Genomic DNA, 23,391 nt, shown 5'->3' with positions numbered 1-23,391 from the left:
TGATCGACCTTTCGAGCTAAATCGGTAGCTATTCCTATGAGAGGCTGGTCAGAGATTCTGAGCATATAACCCCCCCTTCCCCATGGAGAACACATGAGATTTCCGTGCACCCCGCAGGTATGCGATGTAAATGTGGAGGCCGTGTCAGGAGCCCATGTATGTAGGGGAGATCCTATGCTGGCTAAGAAGAAAGTGGCCCATTATTAACAGTTTGCAACTCGTGCCGTGTGGGAGAGCCGGGTGGTGGGATATTTATCATTGTCTCAGACATGGCCTTGCCTCCTGGCTCCTGCTGCCTCTGCCGGAACCAGCGGTAATTACACGCTGCCCTTATTATCATAATATCCTCCTGGCATTTAGACTAGACACCTATCTCAGAATAAAATGTAGGGGCCTTTAAGCGAGAGGGACAGATCTCCCAGCACATTAATCTATCATGAGCTAATGTGCTTCTCCCGTTCGATCCTTTGTACATCGCCGAGCCGAGCGCGCACACACGCACGCGCTCCCACTCTCACGCGCTCCCTCTCTTGCACTCCAGCCTGCGGTCTCCCATGGTTGGCTGGGCCTGAGCCACTGGGAGAAAGAAAGAAAAAGATCAGAGAGCGAGCGAGCGAGGAAAGCCCGGGCGATAATGGGAAATACACCCTCTCAAGGCATGTCACTCTCACTATGTGCACCCATTCTTAAGTAGCAGGTATTTTTTTTATTTGTGTGTTTGGGTTTTTTTTTTCCTTCCCCTCCTCCCTCCAACTGCTGGTACGGTGTGGTGATGCTGTGGGGAACTGGTGTTGCTGATGCCGGAGTGGTTGGCTTTGAAGCTGAACAGAGGAAGATCAGTTGGGGGGTGGGGGAATCTTGGTTTTAAAGGGGGGGGTTAAGCCCCCTCCATGCAGTGACAAGGTAGGACTCTCCGGCTACCCGCTCACCTGGGGGGAATGGCTGCAGATGTGGGGGGACTGGGCTACCAGGGGATGCTGGCTGTCAGATGAAGGCAGCAGGGGGTGCTAATCTGGTGCTTGTGGCCACTGCTGGTTTTCAGTGTTGTGCTGTTGTCAGGGCTGCCTGGCTCCAAGGGGATAAAGTATCTATAGAACCTGCTGTCCTAGAAACCTTGTCGGAACGAGGACTGGTTGGTTTGGGTTTTGGAGGGGGGGGGGGCGGAAGGACGTGTGCTTTTCTCTCTCTTGCCTTACAGCAACGTGGTTTAAGTGCTGTGCTGTTTGCTGGGTTCAGAATTTTCCTTTCTTTCCCTGGGCTGGCGGTGATGCCGTCTGCTTCATTAAATAACAGAGACAGATGGGGTGCGGGAGGGTGGGGGCTGGCTGGTTAATACCTGGTTTCTTGGCTTTTTCCAAGGGGGTGGTGGTGATCAAAGGCAGTGTGCAGAGCAGGCAATCCGGCTGCAGGTCGCCCGGGTGAGTTATTTTAAGTGTCCTTTAAGGAGGTGGAAAAATATGGCCCATCACAGGCTTTGGGGGGGAGGAGGGAAACTTAAAATAACTCAAGCCGCTCGCCCCCTTCGCCACCGTGACTCGCGGTCGCTTTGCTCCTGGAGTGTGTGCAGAATAGGAGAAGGCACATTGTTCCCGGCACTGGGTTGTGTGCGAGTCTGGGCGGTGTCAAGGCCGGGGTGTTCTTCACAAAGGGGTGTGGGGGTGTGTGTGTGTCTGTGAGCACGCAAACTTCACCAGCAGGTCCCCAGGATGTTGCCACACCAGCCCCAGATTGGAGCAGTCGGGCTTGCCGGCTGTGTGTGGGTTTGGTTGGAACCCCCAGCTCTCCTCCCCGGTGCTGGGGGGGGGGCAGTAGGGGACGAGGAGATGGATTTGCAAGGTGGGAAGAGGTGAGGGACATGCTGGTTGCTAGGGCCCCCGTTCTTTTCTTCTCTGCTTGGGTTTTAGCTCTGGGGTGTCTCTGTTGCTCTCTCTCTGGGCTGGTTCCCAGGCAGCCAGCGTTTTCTTTCTTTTGTTCCCTGCTCTTTTCCCCCTGGTTGTGCTAGACGGCCGTGCTCGAGCTCTGATGGAAGTTCTGTCAGCCCGGACCTCTGCCTCTGAGGCCTCACAGCTCACTCCGCCAGCAACCCCTCAGTGGTGGGGAGCAGGCAGGGAGGCGCTGCCCTCCTCCCCTCAGAAAACAGGCTGCCGTAGTCTGAGGCGGGGCAGGGTACATGAGATTCCCTAAAAAGGGGGGGGGGATAAGCAGCAATTGCAGACCCCCCTGAGTGAGACCACTCACTGGGGCATCGTTTGGGGTCAGAGCTGGGAGAATATTCCCCCCTACAGTTGGGATTGTCCCTCTGCCCCTAAACTGGTGCTGGCCCAGCCCAAGGCTCCCCGTTCCCTGCTGCTCCCTCGACACGGCCGATGGCCCTGGCTCCTGACGTCTGTGCCGGGTAACCCGGCTGGTGCTGCCCTTTCAGGAAAGCGGCACGCTGCCGAGGCGTATTTACACCAGGCATGCAGAGCATAGACGCTCTCGCGTGCCCTTATCAGTCCCCTGCTCTCCCAACCCCGCTGGGACTAAGAGCACAGTGCCCTGGGAGGCCGGAGCCCAACCCCCAAAGCAGGCCCCCCTTGCCTGGAGGATGTGGACGTGCCAGTGTCACACCGACAGGCCCCAGTCGGCGGCGGGCAGGATCGAACCTGGGACTTCTGGAGCTAAATGCCCGAGTCTGTACTGCGTGAGCCAAAAGCCACGTGGCTCTTAGCTAAGGCTGTAGCAGGCTCATTAGTCTCGACGTGGTCTCGGTGCCACTAGAGGGGACGGAGCACCACACCCAGGAGGTGTGTGGGTTACCCCAGTGCCACGGCTGGCTGGCCCCGGTGCTTCTCCCAGCCCGGTTGTGTTCTTTCCTCCTCCTCCTCCTCCTCCTCCAAGATTATTGTCCTAGTTATTTCCCCAAAACTGTCCCTGGAGCTCCCAGCCTTCAAAGACCTTTGGACATGTTTCCATACTTGCTTCCTGACAAGCCCTGGATTCCCCGGGGAACTAGCTTGTGGACGGCAACCTGCATGGGAGGCTAGTCCCCAGCCCCGCCCCTTCTGCTTGAGGCCCCGCCCCTTCCATGCCCCCCCTCACCACCACAGTTGCCGGCCCCCGCCCCAGGCTAGTGCCCCCAGCCTATGGTACCGAGAAGGGGGCTGGTGGCTATAGGTGCCAGCTAGTGGCTTTGTGCAGGGAGGGTCTTATTCACTGTCCAGCCAGGAGTAAGAGACAGAGACTCCTCCCTCCTGCTCTAGGATTGGGAGGGGGTCATGTCCGTTCGTTCAGTCCTGGGAGCCCCCAATGTGGCCCCACCCCAGGGCCTTTAAAAGTCTGCTTTTACCCTAGTTCGCAGAGCTATTGTCAGCAATGGGCACCCCTGAGCTGGTGCAGCTGAGGCCAATTGTGTAACTCTGTGGCTTTGAGAGGCAGGATGGTGGTATGGTTTAAGCACTGGACTGGGTACCAGGAAATCAGGGTTTAATCCTCAGCTCTGCTACTGACTCCCTGTGTGACCTGGTAAAGTCACTTAATCTCTCTGTGCCTTACTTTCCTCCCCTGTAAAATAGGGGATAATAATCCTTCCTTCTCGCCCGGTCTGTCTAGTTAGACTGTCAGCTCTTTGGAGCAGGGGCTGTCTCTTGTGAGGAGCATGTGGGACATCGATCATGGTTGGAAGCCTCTGGAGTGACTCTGATGCGAAGAACAGCGGTAGTAATTTGCTCCATCTGCACTAGTAGTTATGTTTTCTCCATGCCAGTTCATGGGCTCATTGCTGACGGCTCCTGTCAGATTCCTAGTGTAGCAAGGGGTCCTGGAGTCAATAGCTTGAGTTGCAGCAAGAGGGGTAGTTTGGCTTTTTGTCCCTTCAGTCCTGGGTTTACCTGACTGCGTTCCACTAGCAAAGCCCCAGCCGTCCACCCGCTCCTGGAGTGAAAGGTCCATTCCCTTTCCCAGGGTCACTTCTCTCCAGTAATGGTCTATCTTGTGCTGAGGAACAGAACCTCAGGGGATACCACACGCGCTGAGGTAGCTTATTAGTATCAGATGTTTAGCAGACTCTTTGGAGCTAGCCTTGGTACCAGGCATCTGAGTGAATCCACTGTTTCAAAGAGTCTCATCGTAACCCAGCACAGCTGCCTCTGCCTTTTGTGAGGGTAGGGAGGCCTGAAGCCCCAGCAACCCAGGATTTAATTATAGAAACCGATTCTTTGCTGTACATCGATCTGTCCTGCACTGTCGTTGTCAGAGCGCGCACAGCTGCTTCCCACCCTCCCCCAGGGCAATGACCTCCCAGCACACACGCTAGCCTCTGCGCTGCCAATCGCAGGCAAGGATGGGGAGAGAAGAGGGCCGACCTCCTGTGCAGCTGGGGGAGCTGGGATGGTGGGGTTGGGGGGTGGGGGAGAGGATTTCCTTTTAGGCTCAGAGGAGGAGGCAGGTGGGAGATGGAAATAGGCATCCCCAGAGTGCTGAGTGGATAGATGTGTGTGTGTGTGTGTGTGTGTGAAATGAAAGGTGGTGGTACTGAGTAGGAAGTGGAGTGTGTCTGGGATGATGGGGAGCGTGGAAGGGGGTGTGCGTTTGGGGCGGGGAGTGCTGCAAAGTGGTCAGGCTGCATAGGTGTGTGCCCTGTAGCAGACAGGGTTGTGCACTGCATAACCCTCCCCTCTGTCCCGTTCCCGTTCAGTGCTGCACTGACAGACCCGTGGACAGCCTCCCTCCCCCGGGCCCCACCGAGCAGCATCCATCCAGGAGAACGTGTCCTCCCCTCGCTTGTTTTTGACAGTCTCCTCTGAGTCCCCAAAGTAGAAATTGCCTCTCTCGCACATCCTCATGTCCCCACCGCTGCCCCCTTTGCAGCCGCTGCCTGCACACCCTGCCAGTCGCCCCCGGGCGCTCGCTGGGACCGTGAGATGGGCCTCTCCTGCAGGGTTCTTGGCTGGCAGGATCACAGGGCTCGGGTGAGTGGGCAGGCCCTTGCCACAGGCCCTTCTGCCTGGCTCTCTCTTTAATCTCTCAGGGATGGGAGGACAGCCTTGTCGGCTTGACGTCTCCCTTCGATAGGCCAGGCCTGTTCCCTGCTATTTCACAAAGCCAGTCTCTTCCCTGATTTTTGAAGGACTCTCACCTCACCGGTCCCCCCTTAAATGGGATGTAGCTGAGATGTTGGACTGTAATCAAAGCAGTCTGAGGAGAGCTGAGGCTTGTCCCCTTGGGGGTTTGGATCAGGGGAGGCGAAGGAGCCTCTGCCTGCACCCTAGGGTGTTGGAACTGTGGCTGGGTGGGAGCTGAGTTGCCTAGTCTCATCGTGGGGTGGGAAGTTCAGCTCGATCCTCCTTGGGCTCTTATTCCATTGAGGAGAGGCTGCGGCGTCACAGCAGGGGGAAGGAGCCAAACTGCCCTCTGCGTGGTCTCTAGACTGCTTCTGTTTGTGCCAGCCGAGTTCCTTTATCCCTGCTGTGCGGCATGGTTTGCACTTCAGCTGGAAACCTGTTTGACAATGACTATAAAGCCATCAAATCACCCTTGGGCCGGGGGAGGTGGGAAACACACCATTTCAAAGTGCAGGGAGCTGGAGAGTAAATGAACTTTGCAAGCCCATTGGAGAGGGCCGTAACCCCCTGCTGTCTGCAAGCTTTGCCTCTCCCCGTGACCATCTACTTCACTGCATTCAGGTTCTTGTGTTGTGCCCATCGGCTTGTTCTCTGACCATGTTAAGCAATGGGACTAGCACGTCACACATGGGGTTGGTTCTTTCTCCTTTCTTCCCTGCTTTTACAACAGCCCTTTTGGGGGAAGTGGCAGAGTGTGGACCTGGCCTCACCCCGTTGAGAGCTCTGGGCGTGTTGATCGCCTGGGTCATGCCATGTTGTGGGCGGGGCTGAAGAAACGAGGTTCCTGAACGTGGTTCGACTCCGGCTCTGCAAGGCGAGAGAGAGCCCCACCCACAGCCACCCTTATGCTGTGACCTGGTGCCCCAGGCAGATTTGCTCCTGCAGCTGGACTGTACTTTTGAACGCTTCCTCGGGGCAGGCGCTGTGTTGGCAGGGGTCGGAGGCCATCTTACAGCTCCCTGTCCTGGCCTGACGGCGCTAGCACGAGAGGGAGAGGCCACGGGTGGGAACAGGGTGAGCCTTTTCCCCGGGCTCTGTCCGGTTTGGAGCGGGGATGTGGGTGTGGAATTGTACCAGGTTCCGAGGCTGTCGGGGTTTACGCATGTGCTCTCCTAAGGGGGAAGCTCATGTCTCCTCTCGCAGAACTGGCCACCTCTGCTAGGGAGAGGGGAACATGTGGGCTTTCTCGCATCCCACCCACCCCCTCCAAAAACCCAACCCCGTCCTCCTGCCCTTTCCATGCTGCCAGCTGGGGGAGGAATCTCAGTCACCTTAGAGCTCCCCTTGTTCAGCCTGAGCTGGGAGGCTCCCCCTATATAGTTCATAGAATATCAGGGTTGGAAGGGACCTCAGGAGTCATCTAGTCCAACCCTGCTGCTCAAAGCAGGACCAATCCCCAGACAGAGTTTTACCCCAGTTTTGTAAGTGGCCCCCTCAAGGATTGAACTCACAACCCTGGGTTGAGCAGGCCAATGCTCAAACCACTGAGCTCTCCCTCCCCCCACATGTTCTAGTCACAAGGCTGCTGGCGGCCATTAGAACTCTGCAGCCCCCGCGTGAGGCTGTCGCCGGTTGCTGCAACCCTGCCGGCCCCCACATGCTGGAATGCTGCCCTCCCCTCCCAGCCCTGCCCGCACCCGCGTGGGGCTGGCATCTCCGCTTCCCCCCCGCCCCCCACGTTCCTCTGCCCCTCACTTTTTTGACAAACTTGGGCATTTGTCCCATTTGCTCAAGTCAAAAACAGGACAAATGCCCCCTTTTGCGTGCCCCCCCCGAAAAGTCAGGGCTTAAAAAAGGGACTGTACTGGCCCAGATGGGATGTATGGTCACCCTGTATACCCCAAGAGGATACCTTCTCCCAGCAGTGGCGAAAACCCAGGGGGCTGGAAGGGGTGTGTGTGGGGCTTGCTTTTCCCTATCAACTGTGCTTGCCAAGGTCCTCATTAAAATCCTCCCCCAGCCACTCGCCTACTGGCAGGGCTGGGGCTGCAGGTGCAATGATGCTCAATGAGACACTCAGCAAAGGAGCTTAAATGCTTGTTTAAAACGAATTATTCATTTGCTTCGATGGGGGGTTGGGAGGGAATAATGAAATTTTGCTGTCAGCTGTTTTTATTTTATTTTTTTCCCCTCCTGCTGCACGAGTTCCACTCTCCAAACACATGCAGATGAAGGGTTTCTTAATTTCGTTTCAAACAGACGGGCTGCTGGGGCGGGGGTGGGGAGGAAGAGGAGGGAGTGGAAAAAACCAACTTGTGTGTTTTTGGTGGCTTTTTTTTTTTTTCCATGCCGTAATGGTCTGATGACATGAGGGAGGGTGGCAAAGGAGATGATGCAAATGACTTCCACTGCATCTCCTAGCTTCAGCCCTGACAATCCAGTAGCTGCTCCCTGCCACCCAACCAAGGGGGAATGTCACCAAGCAACTGGGCGTGAAAGGGGGGGCGGGGGAGAATCCTTCCTTCACTTCTGCCATGGCTCCACTCCCATCCCGCGCCCCCTATGCTCCTGCTGTCAAGGAGCATAAAATCACGGTCAAGTCTTGTCTGGGAGACCTTTTTGGAAAACCCATGAGAGCCGTGGCCCCCTCTCTTGCTAAAGTACGTCTCTGGGGCCCCCCATGGCTGTCATGTCAGAGCCCCTCACGGTCTGTAGTGTGTTTCTGTGCTATCTCCCCCATTTTACAGATGGGGAACTGAGGCACAAAGACTCGGCTAGACCTACCTGCGCTGGCTTCAATTTAGTTAGCACTGGTAAAAGTAGCGGTGAAGAAGCAGTGGCACGGCCTGCCTGGACCCATACGTGCATTCCCAGCCCCCACTGCCACGTCTTCTCTGCTACGTTAGCTGGGTTAAAGCTAGCGTGGCTGGGCCTCGCTGAGCCGCAGCAGAGTCATACGCTCAGGGACTTGCCCAAGGTGACGCAGGAAGTCTGTGGCAGAGAAGGGAGCTGAATGCAGGGCTCCCATCCTGACCGCTGGGCCATCCATTTGCTCCTCAGTCAGTCCTGAGCCGAACGCCCCAGCAGAGTGCCAGGGGAGGTCACTGGGCTAGCAGAGAAACTGTAAAAGAGGCTCTGATGAATACCATGTTTGAATCTCCCATGGCACTTTTGTGCAGGAGCAAGGCCCTTAACACCCTGATTCTGCCCTGATTCCAAGGGGAATTCGTAGGCTCCGTTATGGTTCCTTTCCTGTTCTCAAACGTCACTGTAGTGATGCTGGTAGATGTGCACCATCTAAGCTGGAGGGCGGGAGCCGCAGCGGGGTGCGGCTGACTCTTGGTCACCGAAAGTTTCCTCCTTGTGGTTTTATTCTGGGGGTCCTTAGAGCACCCAGCAAGAAGAACAAAGCTCCCTCCGAAAATCCCCTAGCCTAGCTGTCATGGTGCTGCTGCCCCCTGTTGCCTCAGGAGCTCAGTGCCTCAAATATATTTATCCCTATAATGCCCCTGGGGGGTTATCCCCATTGTACAGCTCAGCAGCTGAGGCACTGAGATACTAAGTGACTTGCACGAGGGCCCACGAACCCACGTCCCAGACTAAATAGTGGACCATCCTCCCAAGCCTAGGATATGACCCAGCCATATAACGTGGACTTCTGTCTTCTCCGGAGGGAATTGACCCCTAAGTTGTGGGGCCTATTCCTGGTGTTAGGGTCCTCCCCACCTTTGCAGAGCTGGCTGCATGCCCCCACAGGAACCACCAGCCCTACAGGTGTATCCAGGGCAGGAAGGGTCATGGCAAGCACATTCCTACACCCTAGCTGTTCCCAGCTGCCGGAAGAGCCCCTGCTGCAGCCTACGGTAGGGGCTGAACTGACGGGAACGCAGACGCTTGTTGCAGCAACCGTGGGGTTTTCTGTCCCCCACCGCCCTTCGAGGGGCAGCGTCTGGCTAACATTCTTCCACCCACGTGGTGGTGTCTACACCGGGGCTTAACAGCATGAATGTTCTGCACCCTTGAGCGACGTAGCTGGGTGGAGTGAAGTTTGAGGTGTAAACCAGGCCTGAGCCAGTCTAATGGGGTCTGTGGTCTGGAGCTCTTTCTCCTGCTTTCCCTGGGTGAGAGCTGGATTGGCCTTGTGACAGGGGAACCCTGAGCCGGGAGGAGACCCCATGCAAGAGGCTGCGGTGGAAATAATCCAGCTCCCCTTAGCCTGGGGCGCTAGCTCAGAGCTTCAGCAGTCAGCCCAGCAGCAGGTGTGGGGTGATGTCTCCCGTGTTCATAACCACACAAACGCAGCTGCTACATTTGTGCGTGAGGTGCTGCTCCTGGAGAGGGCAGAGGCATGGGGCTGGGGGTTCTTCTAGGTAGCCAGGATGGCTTTGGTGGGGAGCAGGAGAAGCAGCGAGTTTGCCAGCCTCCCTGTTTTAATTGGCTCCCTAGATTTATAGGCTTCCACCTTACAGCTTGTCGATTGGCTCAGGTCCAGGATCCACCTTTGAGTTTTCACGTCCCTTCCATGGGCCGTGGCATCTGTATCCTGCTCCGGATCGGACCCGGGACTTGTACCCTCTAAAGCCACTGTCCCCTCTCGCTACTGCCATATCAAAGCATGGCCTCTCCGTCACTAACCCATTTAAAACCAGAGCGGACAAAGTGCCCGAGGTAGAGTCCTGGCCCGGCTGCAGGGGGATCTCAGAAGTCATCAAAATCTCATCCCGGGTGCTCTTGCTATTGTTCTCATTTAACGACCTACTCACTGGGGGAAGGTGAGGGCAGGGGTGGGGGGGACCCTAAAGCCCCAGTCCATGGTCATAGGGTAAGGCAGAGGCAGAGCTGGGAACCGGAGTGGGATGTGGGAGAGGGCTCAATTCCCAGGGCTGCCACAGATCTCCAGTGTGACCCAGCGGGAGTCACTTAGGGCCATATTTTCAATAGCGCCAAAGTGATTTAGGAGCATAAGTCCCCTGGGCTTCCGGTGGGATTTAGGCACCTTTGAAAATGTTACTTGTGATCTCTCCGTGAAATGGGGATAACAATACCTCCTTGGTATGTCTTCTCTCTTCACATTGTGCGCTCTTCAGGGCAGGGTCTCTCTCTCGCTGTGTACGTACAGCGCCTAGCGTGGTGAGGGCTGGATCTTAGGGTACATGCACACCTATGGCGGCGTGTAGAGTACAGATACTGCATGCCAAGCTAACAGGTATACACAGCTGTGTAGACGGTGCAGCACAGCATAGGCAGGCGAACTACAGCGCTCTACGCTACTGAGCCCCAGGGCTCTCTACACGCCCAAGCAGCGCCTCCTATGTCCATGCTGCTGGTTTTAGCCACGTAGTGTCCCCACTGCCTCCCCGGTGCTGGAACTACTCCCCACCACAGGGAAAGGCTCCGGCAGGGAGGGAGGAAGTGGGGAAAGGCTCCGGCAGGGAGGGAGGCTCCAGCAGGGAGGGAAGGGTCTGGCAGGGAGGGAGGAAGTGGGGAAAGGCTCCGGCAGCAGACAAAGGCCTTTCACTGCGGCATGGCGCTGCACGGTAGTGCCTGTGCTCTGCACGCTGCCCTACGTGTAGACATAGCCTTAGTCAGGACCTCTAGGCACTGCACAATTTCGGATCCCCTGCTCTCACCTAGTGGAGAGCTGGGCCCCGCAGCCATTTCCTAACCTTGCGGAAGGGCAGGAGTAGTGCCACTCTCTGCCCACCCGCCTCCCGGCCCCCCCATTCCCCGCTGTCTCCGCAGGCTCTGAGCCGGGCTGAGTGACACAGTAATAGGGGGCGAAACAACCACCTGTCAGTTGACTTTCTTTCCGTGGCTGCCATTACGCTTGGCAAGGGCAGAATGGAAGATGAATCAACTGTCCCTTCCCCTGTTATTTGGAGCAGCCCTGTCACGGCACTCGGGGCTTTCCATCTGCCCGGGCGGCTTTATGTTAACAAGCCAGGCTCGCGCTCAAAATAAAAGTCATTTTAGATCTTCATGCATGGAAACATCCAGCACTTTCCTCCTGCTATTATTAGAGTCCAATCTCCAGGGTGAGATGCGGGGGCTCGGATGAAGCATCTGACCCCGATGCAGAAGGCGGGCTGGCCCTGAATGTGTTCGTCTAGGCCCCCGGTGTGATGCCAGGGTCTCTGCAGCACCAGGAGCTGACAGCCACCCGCATGGGAAGCCAAGGTTTGGAAGTGACCAGTGGAGTCTGGCCCTTCAGGACAGCCACATGGGGGGCTGAGCGTGTTGGAGGTGACCGTGTTACCTAGAGGGTTGGCTAGGTTAGACCTTGATTCTCTTCCTGCCACTGTCTTTTAGGCAAGTTGCTTAACCTTTCCGTGCCTCAGTTTACCCACCTGTAAAACAGGGAGGATGCGGGGTGTGTGCGTGAGTTTATAAAGCACTTTGAGATCCTAAAATAAAAGACCCTGTGGAAGCTCAAAGCACGCTGTTCTCGTGAAACGGGAAGGTGGATGCACAATCAGCAAGGCAAAGCTCGGAGGAAATCCCCTCTCAGCGGCAAACCAACAGGCCCCAGTGGCCATTGCTAAGCACCGTGCTCAGCCTTTGAATGGTTCTTGTTAAGTCTTTGCTGGTTGTTTTCCGGGAAGGAGAGAAACCAGCTGACTGCGTGCGAAGCTCTGCTCCCCCTGCGATCAGTGTCTCTTCTTGGCAAGAGAGGCAGGTGGCTGGGGAATGGTGACTTCTCCAAGGAAAACCGTCCATGTCGGTTGCTGTGGGGATGTTAACTGGCTGGAAGAAGAGGGGATGGCTGGTTTCAATTCTGCCCTTATACAGGCAAAACTCCCCACTGACCTTCAGGGAGACCTTTGCCATCCCCAACCCCACACCATGCAGCCGATATCCGGGTCCAGGAGAACCGAGAGGGGTTCTCCACTCCACCTGTTACCGATAGGGATCGCTGCTCCTGTTCTGTGTGCAGCATTTCCTTTCCCCAGGAAGCAGAGCTCTCCAGGGCACGACCACAGCCTGCTGGCCCAGAGAATGAGGTGCTGCGCTTAGGAATTTAGCCAAGAGCTCCCATGGGGCAGTGCTGGTTAATGCTGCGAGGACGGTCCAGCATTGTAAGTGATTGTGTCAGTGTTTTCCTTTGGTCTGAAACTGGTTTCCACAGCACGGCACCCTGAAGAGAGGAGACGGTTCTTCAGGCTGCCCGGCCTGTCAGGAGAAAAGGACAAACTGGGATCATTTGGGCATCTCTTGCCTAATCAACTCCCTGCCACTGCAGTGGCCTCACGTGTCGGTGGGACCGTGGGGCATGTCGAGAATGCAGCGGGGAGGCGTGATTCTCAGCACAGGCAGACCGAGAGCAGAACTAGCAGCGTGGCCAGTGCAGCGCTGGCAGTGCTTTGGGCTAGCGACCCGAGCTCGGGCCCAGGGGGTCGGGCAGGCTTGGACTCGGGCAGCTAACCTGAGCTGCTGCCTGGGTTGCCATGTCTGCACCGCTATTTTTAGCACACTCGAGTCTGTCTGGCCACATTGGGAACCCGGCTGCAGTGTAGCCCTAACCTTGGTCTTCCCTGTTCTCTGCCTGTGGCACACGACAGTTTATTCTCCTGAGAGCTGGAATGCTTCAGTCAAAGTCATTGGGTTTCAGATGGCGGGGGGTGGCGGATCTGGGTGAAATGCAATGGCCTGTGATGTACAGGTCAGACTAGATCTATTGCTCCCTTCTAGCCTTGAATTCTGACACCGTGAAACTCTGTCCTAGGACTTGCTGTGGGAGTGGGACCGACTGAGGTAGAGAACCAGACTGGTCTTGTCATGAAGGCACCGTGCTGGAGCTTGGAAGATCTGGGTTGAGTTTCTGGCCCTTCCATCAACTCGCTCTGAGACCTTGGGCCAGTCACTTAATCCTTCTGGGCCTTGATTTTTCTTATTTGTGCAGTGGGGATGTAAACGGGTCCCCCTTGGGTGTTTCGCCCACCTGGTGGGAGCCCCCGGTTATAAACACTAGATGGAACCCCCTCAGGCCCCATCTCTTGTCCTTGCAGGTGGACTCTGTCCTTTCCAGGCCTTCTTATATTTCTTTACGAGAGGAGAACCAAAAAGGAAACCAACGTTCCAATGCGGCTGAGAATAAACTCTTCCTGGGGCGGCTCCAAAGGAAGAAAAGGCCAGTGCTACCCCTTGAATTCAGGAGGGGCCTACGTAGCGGATTTACACGAGTCCTTCTGGCTGGGTCACCGAATCCGGCTCTCCCTATCAGGCATACCCTGGGGGTTCGCTGCACTCCTCGTAGGGCTGGGGGTGAGGGGTCTCAGGCATGGGAGCACCTCCTGCTGTTTCAGGAGCCAGTCCAGCTGCTTCTGGCTCCGGACGTCCTCCCCTGCCATTGACGGCAGCTTCCTCCTTTCTAAAGGCCTCCTCCCTGCCATGCATGATTGCGTAGCGCAGTGTGGGTGCGGTAACACGGCTGGAGACCTGGGTCCGGCGATTGTAAACCCAGGTTCACAGTACAGTGTGAATGCTCAAACATGGGCGTGAAGCACCGAGTCCACAAGCCCCCCCAGCTTGGTTGTCTTAGATTTGAAACTCTTCAAGGTGGGGACTGTCTCTCACTCTGTACGTACAGCCCCCCCCTCCCCCCCCCCCGCACAATGAGGTCCTGATCTTAGGGCTTGTCTACGCCTAAAATGCTACAGCTGCAGTGCTGCAGTGTGGACGCTGCCTACTCCGATGGGAGGAGTTCTCCTGCTGGCACAGGTAACTGACCTCCCCACTGACCTGGTGCTGTGAACATCGGGTGTTAGGTTTGTCAGGGGTGTGGCCCCTGAGGGGCCTAGTTATACTGGTGTAAAATCCTAGTATAGACGGGTCTTAGTGGCTGCTATTGTATTATATATAAATGAATAGTTGCCTGTCATGCTTTGGCGTTGTGTCTAAAGAACCTTGATTCTCTTGCTAATTCTGCTCTGGGGTGGGGCAGAGAAGGGCCCAATTCTGCCCCTCTTCATCCCCCCCCCACGCAGTGCTGGGAAGAAGCGCATAGAAAGATCAGATTCTACCCTCTCCTCCCCTTATTGTGTCACTTAACAGCAAATGCTGGTTCCTGGCCATCCACCCTGCAGGCCCGTCTCCTCTTGTCCCCTGCAGCCGTGTCCGCGGAGGGTTTCAGACGGCGGGACCCTTTCCAAGGCACCGCTGGGGCGATTAGGACCGTTTTGCTTTCCGGCACTGCCTGTCTGTTTTCATCTTCACCTTCAGTTCAGACATCTCCCCCGCTGAGCATCCCCAGCACCAGGCAACCTCCTGTTTGTGGCATCGCAGCAGGGATGGAGAGCGTATGCAATGCAGGCGACCTCAGTCTGCAAGGCCAGTGGTGTGTGCAGGGGAGGGCAGGCCAGGAGGGAACCAGCTTGGATGAGTCAGCAATGGTGGGGGTCAGCAAGGAGCAGGAAATGGAGCAGGACTGCGGTCGGAGCAGGAAGAGAGAGCCAGTGGGCTGCGGTGTCCGTCTCCCTGCAAGTATCGGTCCAAGCTGCCCCGCTAGTAGCCGCAGCTGAGCGATGGCTGCACGGAGACCTTGGCCCTGCCCCGTGGTGCGAGGTGGCTGCATCGCACTGGAACCACGAGGGGAGGCGGGTGCGAGGGGGGGTTAAGCGTCGCACTGAGCGCTCGTGGGTGCGCCGACGTTGCATTGTAAACCCAGGTCTGTGGGTTCCGGGCTCACAGACACGGTGTTTCCAAGCCCGTGGTGGAGCGTCCCCCCACATGATGAACCTGGGTGTCCAGCTGATGGACCCAGGTCTCTCAGCTGTGCTGACGCATCTCTACACGGACCTCCTGACTCCTGTCCCCCAAGGGCTGGGATCAGCCAGGGCGGTGCAGGATCCCGTGTAAAGGCGGAGGACAGGACTCTGAGACGAGCCCGATCCGCAGCCAGCCTTGGTTTGGAGAGAGGGGGAGGAATTAACTGCTACTCTGCAGTGAGACTGGGGCTGGGGGGGGAGGGGGGAGGGAATCAGAGAAGCTTCACCTGGAATTTGGCCTGAGCCATCCCCATGAGACCTGCCGGGCCGTGCTGCCCACCAGCCGCTGCTAGGATCGTCCCTGTTCAAACCCAGGGCTGTAAATGCTTTAGATGAGGAGGGGGGAATAATACCTGAAGTTTGTAGGGGCTGATTGTTTGCATGAAGATCCCCCCACCCCGCAACACCCCCATTCTCTAGTCCCGTGGAGCGGGGGCCGACACACTCTGGGTTTTCAATGGCCCCAGGAGCTTACGTCTCTCGCCAAGGAAGCCACTGAGCCCCCAGGGTTGAGCTCGGGTGATTAGCCCCCCACACACACACCGGCCGAGCTGCAGCGTCCACACCCCGATTTTTACGGCTCGAGCTCCGAGTCTGGCTTCCAGCGGCCGGGCAGCCAGAACAGAGGCCAGGCGGGAGCCGGGGGAGAGTTCTGCTAGAGCTGCCCTCCCCTGGCCAGTCCCGGCGCAGGGGGAGCACTGGGCATGAGAGGGGATACACAGAGCTCATGCTGCTGGGACACAGCCCTGAGACGCCCCAGGGGTTCTTGCAGCATCCAGAGCAGCCTCTGCTCCCTTGGACTTTAAGTCCTGCAGGGAGGCCCCAAATCTCCCCCCCTGTCCCAGCCTGCACTGGGCTCACTAGCATACCTAGGAAAGATTCTCTAGGGTGCTGTGGGGAGGGAGGCCTCCCTAAGGGGAGGGCTCCTCCCCCTGCCCCCCCCCTAAAAATCCTAGGGCTAATCACCAGACTGGGGCGGTGCAAATTCCCAATCCCACTGGTGCCTGGTTCTCCCACTGCAAACTCTCTTCCTTGCTCTCGGCCATTGGCGCTCCCGGTCGTTTATATTCAGCTCCATCCCCTAGCCCAGCGCAGCCGCGTGAATCCTGCCATTGCTGCTGCTGACCCTCTGATGTGAAGCGTGTTTGCTTTATGGCTCTGGTGCTGCTTCCCAGCTGCCCTTTGATTTAAAGAACGGGGGGGGGGAGAGATAGGGGGTGCGCACCCGCTTGTGCAAAGGCCGATCTGAGCGCCGAGCCGTGCGAAATAGCCCTGCCATGGTCGTAAAGCCGAGGAGCAGAAAGAGAGAGAGAGAGACCCACGCTCGTGAGCGCAGGAGGCGGCACTGGCAGTGCCTCAGGACTGAGGGAATCTGTCTCATTTCGGGGAAATTAATGATTCCAACATAATTTGAAAAGCATTATATGGCTCATTAAAAACACATTGCCCAGACCAAACAGAGTGTCTGCCGGCTCCTGGGCCTGTCAGCCTGCTTCCCAGCCCTGCCTCCCTGTGCCAGGCAGGGGCATCCCCCACTTCCTGCTAAATGGGGGCGGGATGGTGGGGTTGGGGGCTCTCTGCCCACCCTCCCAGCCTGCTAAGGTTCCTGGCTTGCTGGGAGCAGGGATAAGAACGGGGCTGAACTGGGAGTTAAAGCTGGAAAGGGGGGAGTAGGGGTGTTGCGTCCCCCAGCGTCATTCCGCATGATGACATCACAAAGAACGTGCCCTTTAGGGGAAGCGAAGCCATTTGAGATCAAAGGCCAGTGCCCCACATACCCGGCAGGGGTGGTAGCCAGACAGCCACAGCCGCTGCACCCCAGGTTGTCCCCCCCTTTGTACCTAGAACCCCCTTTCACCCCACCACCCCCCCTTGAATCTTGAGGCTGGCCCTTCAGTGGTGAGTCATTGAATTTCCATGTGTGCCTTGGCGTAGGGGAAGGGCTGTGGGGGCAGCCTGAGCTCCCTGTGACACAGGCAGGGGTAACGCCATGGGTCAGGCCCTACCAAATTCACAGCCATGCAAAAAGAATCGCGGACCATGAAATCTGGTCTCCCCCCGTGAAATCTGGTTTTTGTGTGCTTTTACCCTACGCTATACAGATTTCACGGGGGAGGCCAGCGTTTCTCAAATTGGGGGTCCTGACCCAAAAGGGCATTGCGGGGAGAGGGGGGTCACAAGGTTATTTTGGGGCGGTCATGGAATTGCCACCCTTACTTCTGCGCTGCTGCCTTCAGAGCTGGGCGGGCGCAGAGCGGTGGCTGCTGGCCAGGCACCCAGCTCTGAAGGCAGCGCCCCGCCGGCAGCAGCAGCGCAGAAGTAAGGTTGGCAATACCATCCCATGCCACCCTTACATCTGTGCTGCTGCTGGTGGCAGCTCTGCCTTCAGCGCTGGGGTCCTGGCCAGCAGCTGCCGCTCTGCACCCGCCCTGCCACTAGCAAGGTAGCAGTACCACAACCCCCCCAACAAGAACCTTGCGCCCCCCCAACTCCTTTTTGGGTCAGGACCCCAACAATTGCAACACGGTGAAATTTCACATTTAAATAGCTGAAATCATGAAATTTACGATTTTTAAAATCCTGTGACTGTGGAATTGACCAACATGGATTGGGTAGCGCTGTAGCCAGGGGCCTGCAATCCGTGCTCTGGCTGCACAAGGGTGTGAGGGGGCCCATGTGACGTTCCCTGACCGGAGCCCTGTGTGGGGCGGGGGGGGGGAATTGGTTCTCCACGCCCCCTTCCCAGTGCAGCCACGAAGCGCCCGTAGCAGCCGCCACGGGAGCGCTGGGTGGGCAGCCGCGGGCGGGAGTGCTGGCGGCTCGTTCAGAGTCAGAGCGTTTCTCTCCCGGTGCCTGGCTGCGGCGGTGCTGATTTCTCTCCGAGAGGCTTTTAATGGTTCCCGAGGTCTCCACAGGCTGAAGACAGCCAGCAATTGCTCCCCCCGCACGCCCCCCTCCTTCTGCTCGCTTGTGCGCTCTCCGTTCCCTGTGTAGGGCTGGGGGTGGGGAAATCAGAGAAGAGAACAATTTGGGATTTTTCAATCTTTCTTCATCCGCTGCACTGCGTGAAAAGCAAAGCCTCTAAAGGACACTCAAGGACACTGCGAAGGAGAGTCCCCCCCTCCTCTCACATCCCTCCGTTCTCTGGAGGAATGAAGAACAATGCCCAGATGCTGCCCCACTAGACGCACTCCCCCCCCAGCCCCCATGTCTCACGTGCCCCTTCTCCCTGGCATTAGCCCTTGCAGGTCCCGGACTGCGCCGTTCGCTGCCGGGGACTCACCTCTCCCGAAGGCGAGCACTGGGCTGCAGGGGCCAGGAAAATGGGGAGCTTACCTAGGCCCCGGGGCCCCTCGTGTTGTTTCCCTTTCCCTCCTGCCACCCCCCGGTCAGACCCAGGCCGTGCTGTGTGGAAAGGCAGCGGCCCAGAGCTCGGATCGGCCTCCTGCTGTGTATTTGGGTAAACAGAAACTCCTGACATTTGCTTTGTGATTGTCTGTGGGCAAATTCCCCTTCGCCTGCACCTTGGGGTGGGGTCGATGGTGAGGCTGAATGCAGAGCCCAGCCCAGCTGCCTCAGCTCGGGGTCGCAGCCCCGTGGCAGTCGTCGTGGAGGGGAGTTTTGCAGGACCGTGAAACCCAGCCCAGCGATTGGGGCCGTGATCCAGCAACGCCCTTCCATGGGATTGCTGCATGCCTGCTTAAAGGCAAACGTGCGCTTCAGTGCTTTGCTGAATCAGGGCCCATAGGAGGAGGGCTGGGAGCCAGGACACCCGAGTTTGTTGCTGCCCTTGGATCGCTGTATGACCCTGGGCAAGTCACTCAGACTCTTTGCATGTCCGTTTCTCAAGGGCCGGGGGGTGACGTTTCATTCACAATTATTAGCCCTCTTCCTTTCGGATCCAAGCCCTCCGAGAAGGGGAATCCGTGTTCTTTCCATGTCACTGGTGGGGAAACTAAGGCACAGAGCAGGGAAGTGACTTGCACCTAGCGGCTCAGTGGCGGAGCTGAGCCTGGAACCCAGTTCTGACTCCAGTTTGGTCCCTCTGTGACCGCACTGCTCTTTGAGACCCTTGGCTGAAAGATGCAATAGCTGGGCACAGCGGCATTACTGCAAACTGGACATTCCTGGACCCGTCTCTCCTTTCCCCTCCCCAGCCAAGAACCAGAACGAGCTCGTCCCCCGTCCCCCCGCCACACACACACGGTGAGTCCCCGTGCCAGCACAGATCCATAACGGGTTAAAAGCAGAGGCAGGGCTGTATCACTCCATTCCTGGCGCAAAGTCAGGGAGAGAAAGGCACAGGATGGGCTTAGGAGCGCTCCGTCCAGTTTCCCACTCTGCCACCCGCTCCCTGGGTGACCTCGAGCGAGTCCCTTCATCTCTTGGTGCCTCAGTTCCCCGTCTGTGAAATGGGGATAACGATTGTTCTTTCCTCCCACCCTTTGTTGGTCGAGTGTGTTTGGACTGTAAGCTCTTTGGGGCAGGGGGTGTCTCTTTGCATGTGCAGGTACATCCCGCAGTGCAACAGGGCCCTGATCTCAGTGGTTGGCTATAAGGTAAAGACCTTTGAGGATCAGGGCCCGAGAGCTATTGTAGTAACTACGACAGCTGCAACTACTCTCCTAGCACATTATCCCGTAAATGATTAAACCTGCCCTACAAAACCAAGCAGGGTCGCTTAGGGAGCCGTTCCCATTGTCGGGTTGGGGTTTTTTTCCCCATTGTGTTTTGTTTGTTTACACGCTACTTTGCAAAATCCATTCACGAGCCCGGATTCTCCCAGTTCCTGGTGTGACTCAGCGAGGTCTCACCTATGCTGTGGCCACAGCCTCATCCAGGCAGGACCCAGTTATAGAAAAGCTGTAGGGTAGAAAAGAGCAACGTTTTGAAGCCTGGATGCATGAAAATTAGGCATCTCCATGCTTATCTATTCCAGTTACTACCCTCGACTTACCAGTGACCAGCCAAGGGCTGACCGCCCTTGACATTGTGTGCAAAAAATTACAAGAACGAATTAACCCCATCGCCCTCATCCCCAGAATGAAAACTCCAGCAATAACCCCCAGCGAACACAATTTAACTTAGCCCCTGCCTTTGCCTACAGAGAGCCTGCTTCAGCAAAGCACTTAAGCACATGCGTGTCTCAGAGAGGTTTTTAATGGCTCCCGAGGTCTCTACGGGGTGAAGAAAGCTAGCAATTTCTCCCCCCATATGCCGCCTCCTTTCTCTCACTCGCATGTTCGCTCTGTTTCCTTTCCACTGGATCTGCAAGGAGGGGGAAAGAAATCAAAGAAGAAAGCAATGTGGATTTTTCAATCTTTCCTCATCCACCTGCTTAAGTCCTATTGAAATCCGTGGCCTTGTCTTCTTACCTTATGTTATCTAACAGCTGCTAATTAACCTGAAGTCAAATCTTAGTGAGGACAAGGCGGTTTGTAGCTTTCACACGTAATAGCAGGTCAAGGGAAAGGCTACGGGAGAACCTAGCGTTTACCTGGACCTGCTAACGGGTTAAAACTACAACTGCCTCGTTTCCACTAAGATTTTACCCTGTGTTGGTTCCCACGTGTTAACTAGCACATGCTAAGAACATACCCCTTTGCCTAGCGTGGGACTTGTGTGGGCGGAAGTGCCTTGCTCAGTCAGGATGAACTTAATTAGTTGCTGATTTGTAGCCAGAGTCCTACCCCGCCTTCCCTGCCTCTGGCCCAGGGAGGAAGAGGGAGGAAACTTGGGCGGTTATGGACCAGAACAGCTTTAATTTTTGCAGGGCTAACGAGTGCCCACAACGTCCGCTGAAATCCCCAGGCACTCGCACCTTTCAGAAAAATCCGGCTGCTTTTATTTAGGTACCGACCGGCAGGGACCCAAGTTGGAATGTTTAGAACCTGGCCCGAGCCTTGGTGCTCCCAGCTCTGTGCTAGAACCTGTCTGATTATTTGTGTTACATTAACACCCCGCGGTCCCAGCTGAGACCAGGGCATTTGGCTAGGGGCTGTGCAATCCGAGGCCCTGCCCCAAATAGACAAGGCCCATGAAGGATGGGAGGAGAACTGGAGGCATGAAGAGTGGAAGTGACGTGCCCAAGGTCACGCAGCAGGTCAGTGGCAGAGGGGGGATTAGCACCTAGCTGGTCCCGCTCCAACTCCCTACCCTCTGGGCTTTGCTGCCACTGTAACATATCTGGCATATGGTCACCGGCTTGGTTCTGGTTGCGGTGTAGATCGGGTCTCACTCAATGTCACAGATCAATTGATGTATGTTGTCCCAGTAAAGGGGGTTTATCACGCTCCCTGTGCTCTATTCATTGGCCTGGTTACACCATTCCTGGGATTAAGTGGGGGGCAGGGGAGTGGAGGATGGGAGAGAAGAGAATGTCAAGCAGCAACAGCAGAGATGCACAAGGCGAGCGGAGCTGGAGCCGGGTGCAGCCCCCCCCCCCCCCCCGCTGCCAGCCCTTAAAGAATGAGGCTCTTATGAGAGCCGAGGCCTCCCCCTCCCGCGCCCCCGAGCCACACAGCCTTGAACCGCGCAGAAGGGAGAAGAAAACAACAGCCCCAGTCCCTAAACACAAAGGATCAAAGGGAGGACTGGGGCTGTGTGTCCCATGCGCCTGGCACGGCTTGGACTCAGCAGCATCCCAGTCAAAAGGCTTTTTAGTCCATAAGCCAATCAGGAAGCTGGGGGGAGAGTCCTTTAACCCTCCCGTGTTTCCACCCTCAGATGGGGTGTGTGTGCCCACCCAGAGTTCAAAGAAGAGCCTGCTTGATGCTGGGGATTCATTTGCTCATAATGATCATGCCAGGGAGAGGCCAGCTCGGAACGATACGGGGATCAGAAAACCAACCCGAAAGCTGCGATTGCTGAGTGGTTGCTGGGAGCCATAGGCAGAGTTTGTCCTGCAGAGCGGGGCCTGCGGCATGATGGCTCCCGATGGTGGCGATGCCGCGGGATCTGCCGTGATGATAACCATGCCCGGCTCGGCAAATGGCAGGAGCCAGGCGTCTGCATGTGGCAGGATGGAGGCGTGCAAACCCGGAGGGTGTAATGCCACCTGTCCTGAAATATGCATCGTCTCCATTCCGACCGTGTGTCCCCCACGCGTGCGCCAGGGCAGACAGTTAACCCCCATGGTGGGGAAGGCAGACGCAGCCTTCTGTGAGCAGCAGTTTCTGGCTGCTAGTTTAGGCTTAGCCATGTCCCAGCTCCAACTTGGGCATCTCCATGGTCCGTGCCTTCTGGGGCACCGCTGTGGGGATTCCCAGAGCATCACTGTCCTGCGAGTTCTCTGCTAGAGAAGGGCCTTTGAAAGAGACCTGCTCAGCCTTGGGGCTGATAGGGAAGCCAAGGGAGAGGAAGCTGGAGGATTTATTACAGAGCTGGTCCAGGCCTTAAGGGAGTAGGGGATTGTCTGATATGTTTTGTGACAGTGGCTTATTCATAGGCTCCCCTCCGGGGATGTGGCAGTTGGGGCGTAGGATCGTGCTCATAGCCGGGAGTTTTTCCTCTCAGTTCGGTTCTTCTTTTGCTCACCACTGTGCCCTGGTGTTAATAGTGGATCTGCAGGCACTTGGTCCCTGGTGCCTTTCTGTAAGGCAGGGCGTGTGGCCGTTTCATTAGCTTCTTGCAAAAGCAAGCGCTGACTTCCAGTGTGCATGTTTCTGGGCCCTAACCACAGAGTTGGGGGTTCAGTGATTCCCTCATTCCCACTGCCAAAAAAAAAGGCCTGAGGCCAGATCCTCTACTGGTGTAAATCGGCGTAGCCTTGTTGGTTTCAGTGGAGTCATACCAGCTGTGCCAGGTGAGGTCTGGACCCAGCGGCGTATTATCACCTAGGCCAACAAGGCCTAGGCCTAGGGTGGCAAATCTGCAGGGGCGGCAAATTTCCTCGCACCCCCTCCCCAACTCCGCCCCTTCCCCAAATCCCCGGCCCGCCTCCTCCCATCTCCCTCCCAGGCTTGGCACGCGAAAGTGCTGGGAGGGAGGGAGGGAGAAGCGAGTAGCGGCGCTTGGAGGAGGCGGTGCAGAGGTGAGCTGGGGCCCGCGGGCGCGGAGAGTAACCTGGGTGGGGGGCCGGGAACCGCTCCCCGCCCCAGCTCACCTCTGCTCCACCGCCGCCATCCCCCGAGCGCGCCACAACTCCCCTTCTCCCCCCTCCCTCCCAGGCTTGCCACGGGGGAGTGGAGGTGAGCTGGCGGGGGGGAGGGCCTAGGGACGGCAAATTTGTTAATCTGCCACTGTCTGGACCCTAGTTTTTAAAGGTGTTTATTCTTCACCTATGGAGAGTTCTGTGTGTTTCTAACCTTGGTCCCCCAATATATGTGTGTGTGTGTACACCCCCCCCCAAAAGCGCTTGTGCGCAAGCGCACACACACACACGCGCACACACACACACACACAGGCAGAGTGGGACATCTGCTCCAGCAACAAAGTTTTTCTGTAAGCTGCTGTTTTGGGTTTATTTTCCCTTCGAATCCTCCAGGCTTTGAATAAGAGGCACAGTGTGACCGGGGGTTATTGAAAAGCAGGAACTCCAAGCGAAGTCATCTGGATCCAGCCCTGTAGTAACTGCATAGGGAGCC

General features: G+C 56.8%; 1 protein-coding gene across 10 annotated transcripts in view; it reads left to right on the top strand.

The window, feature by feature from the left end:
- Positions 1–430: 430 nt before the first annotated feature.
- SRCIN1 (SRC kinase signaling inhibitor 1) overlaps positions 431–23,391 on the top strand; it is a 168,849-nt gene continuing 145,888 nt past the window's right edge. For 8 of the 10 annotated variants that reach the window (XM_039516601.1, XM_039516615.1, XM_039516614.1 and 5 more), the window contains exon 1: positions 431–656. In XM_039516601.1, the coding sequence (XP_039372535.1) occupies positions 635–656 (22 nt within the window). In that variant the 5' untranslated portion in view covers positions 431–634. Of the gene's footprint in view, positions 698–23,391 lie in introns of all 10 variants that reach the window. The other 2 variants (XM_039516604.1, XM_039516603.1) reach the window with 1 other exon arrangement.

The sequence above is a fragment of the Mauremys reevesii genome, linkage group 27 (assembly GCF_016161935.1).
Source record: "Mauremys reevesii isolate NIE-2019 linkage group 27, ASM1616193v1, whole genome shotgun sequence".
NCBI lineage: Eukaryota > Metazoa > Chordata > Testudines > Geoemydidae > Mauremys > Mauremys reevesii.
The sequence above is the reverse complement of the archived record's forward strand: the minus strand, read 5'-3'. Positions and strand labels throughout refer to the sequence as shown.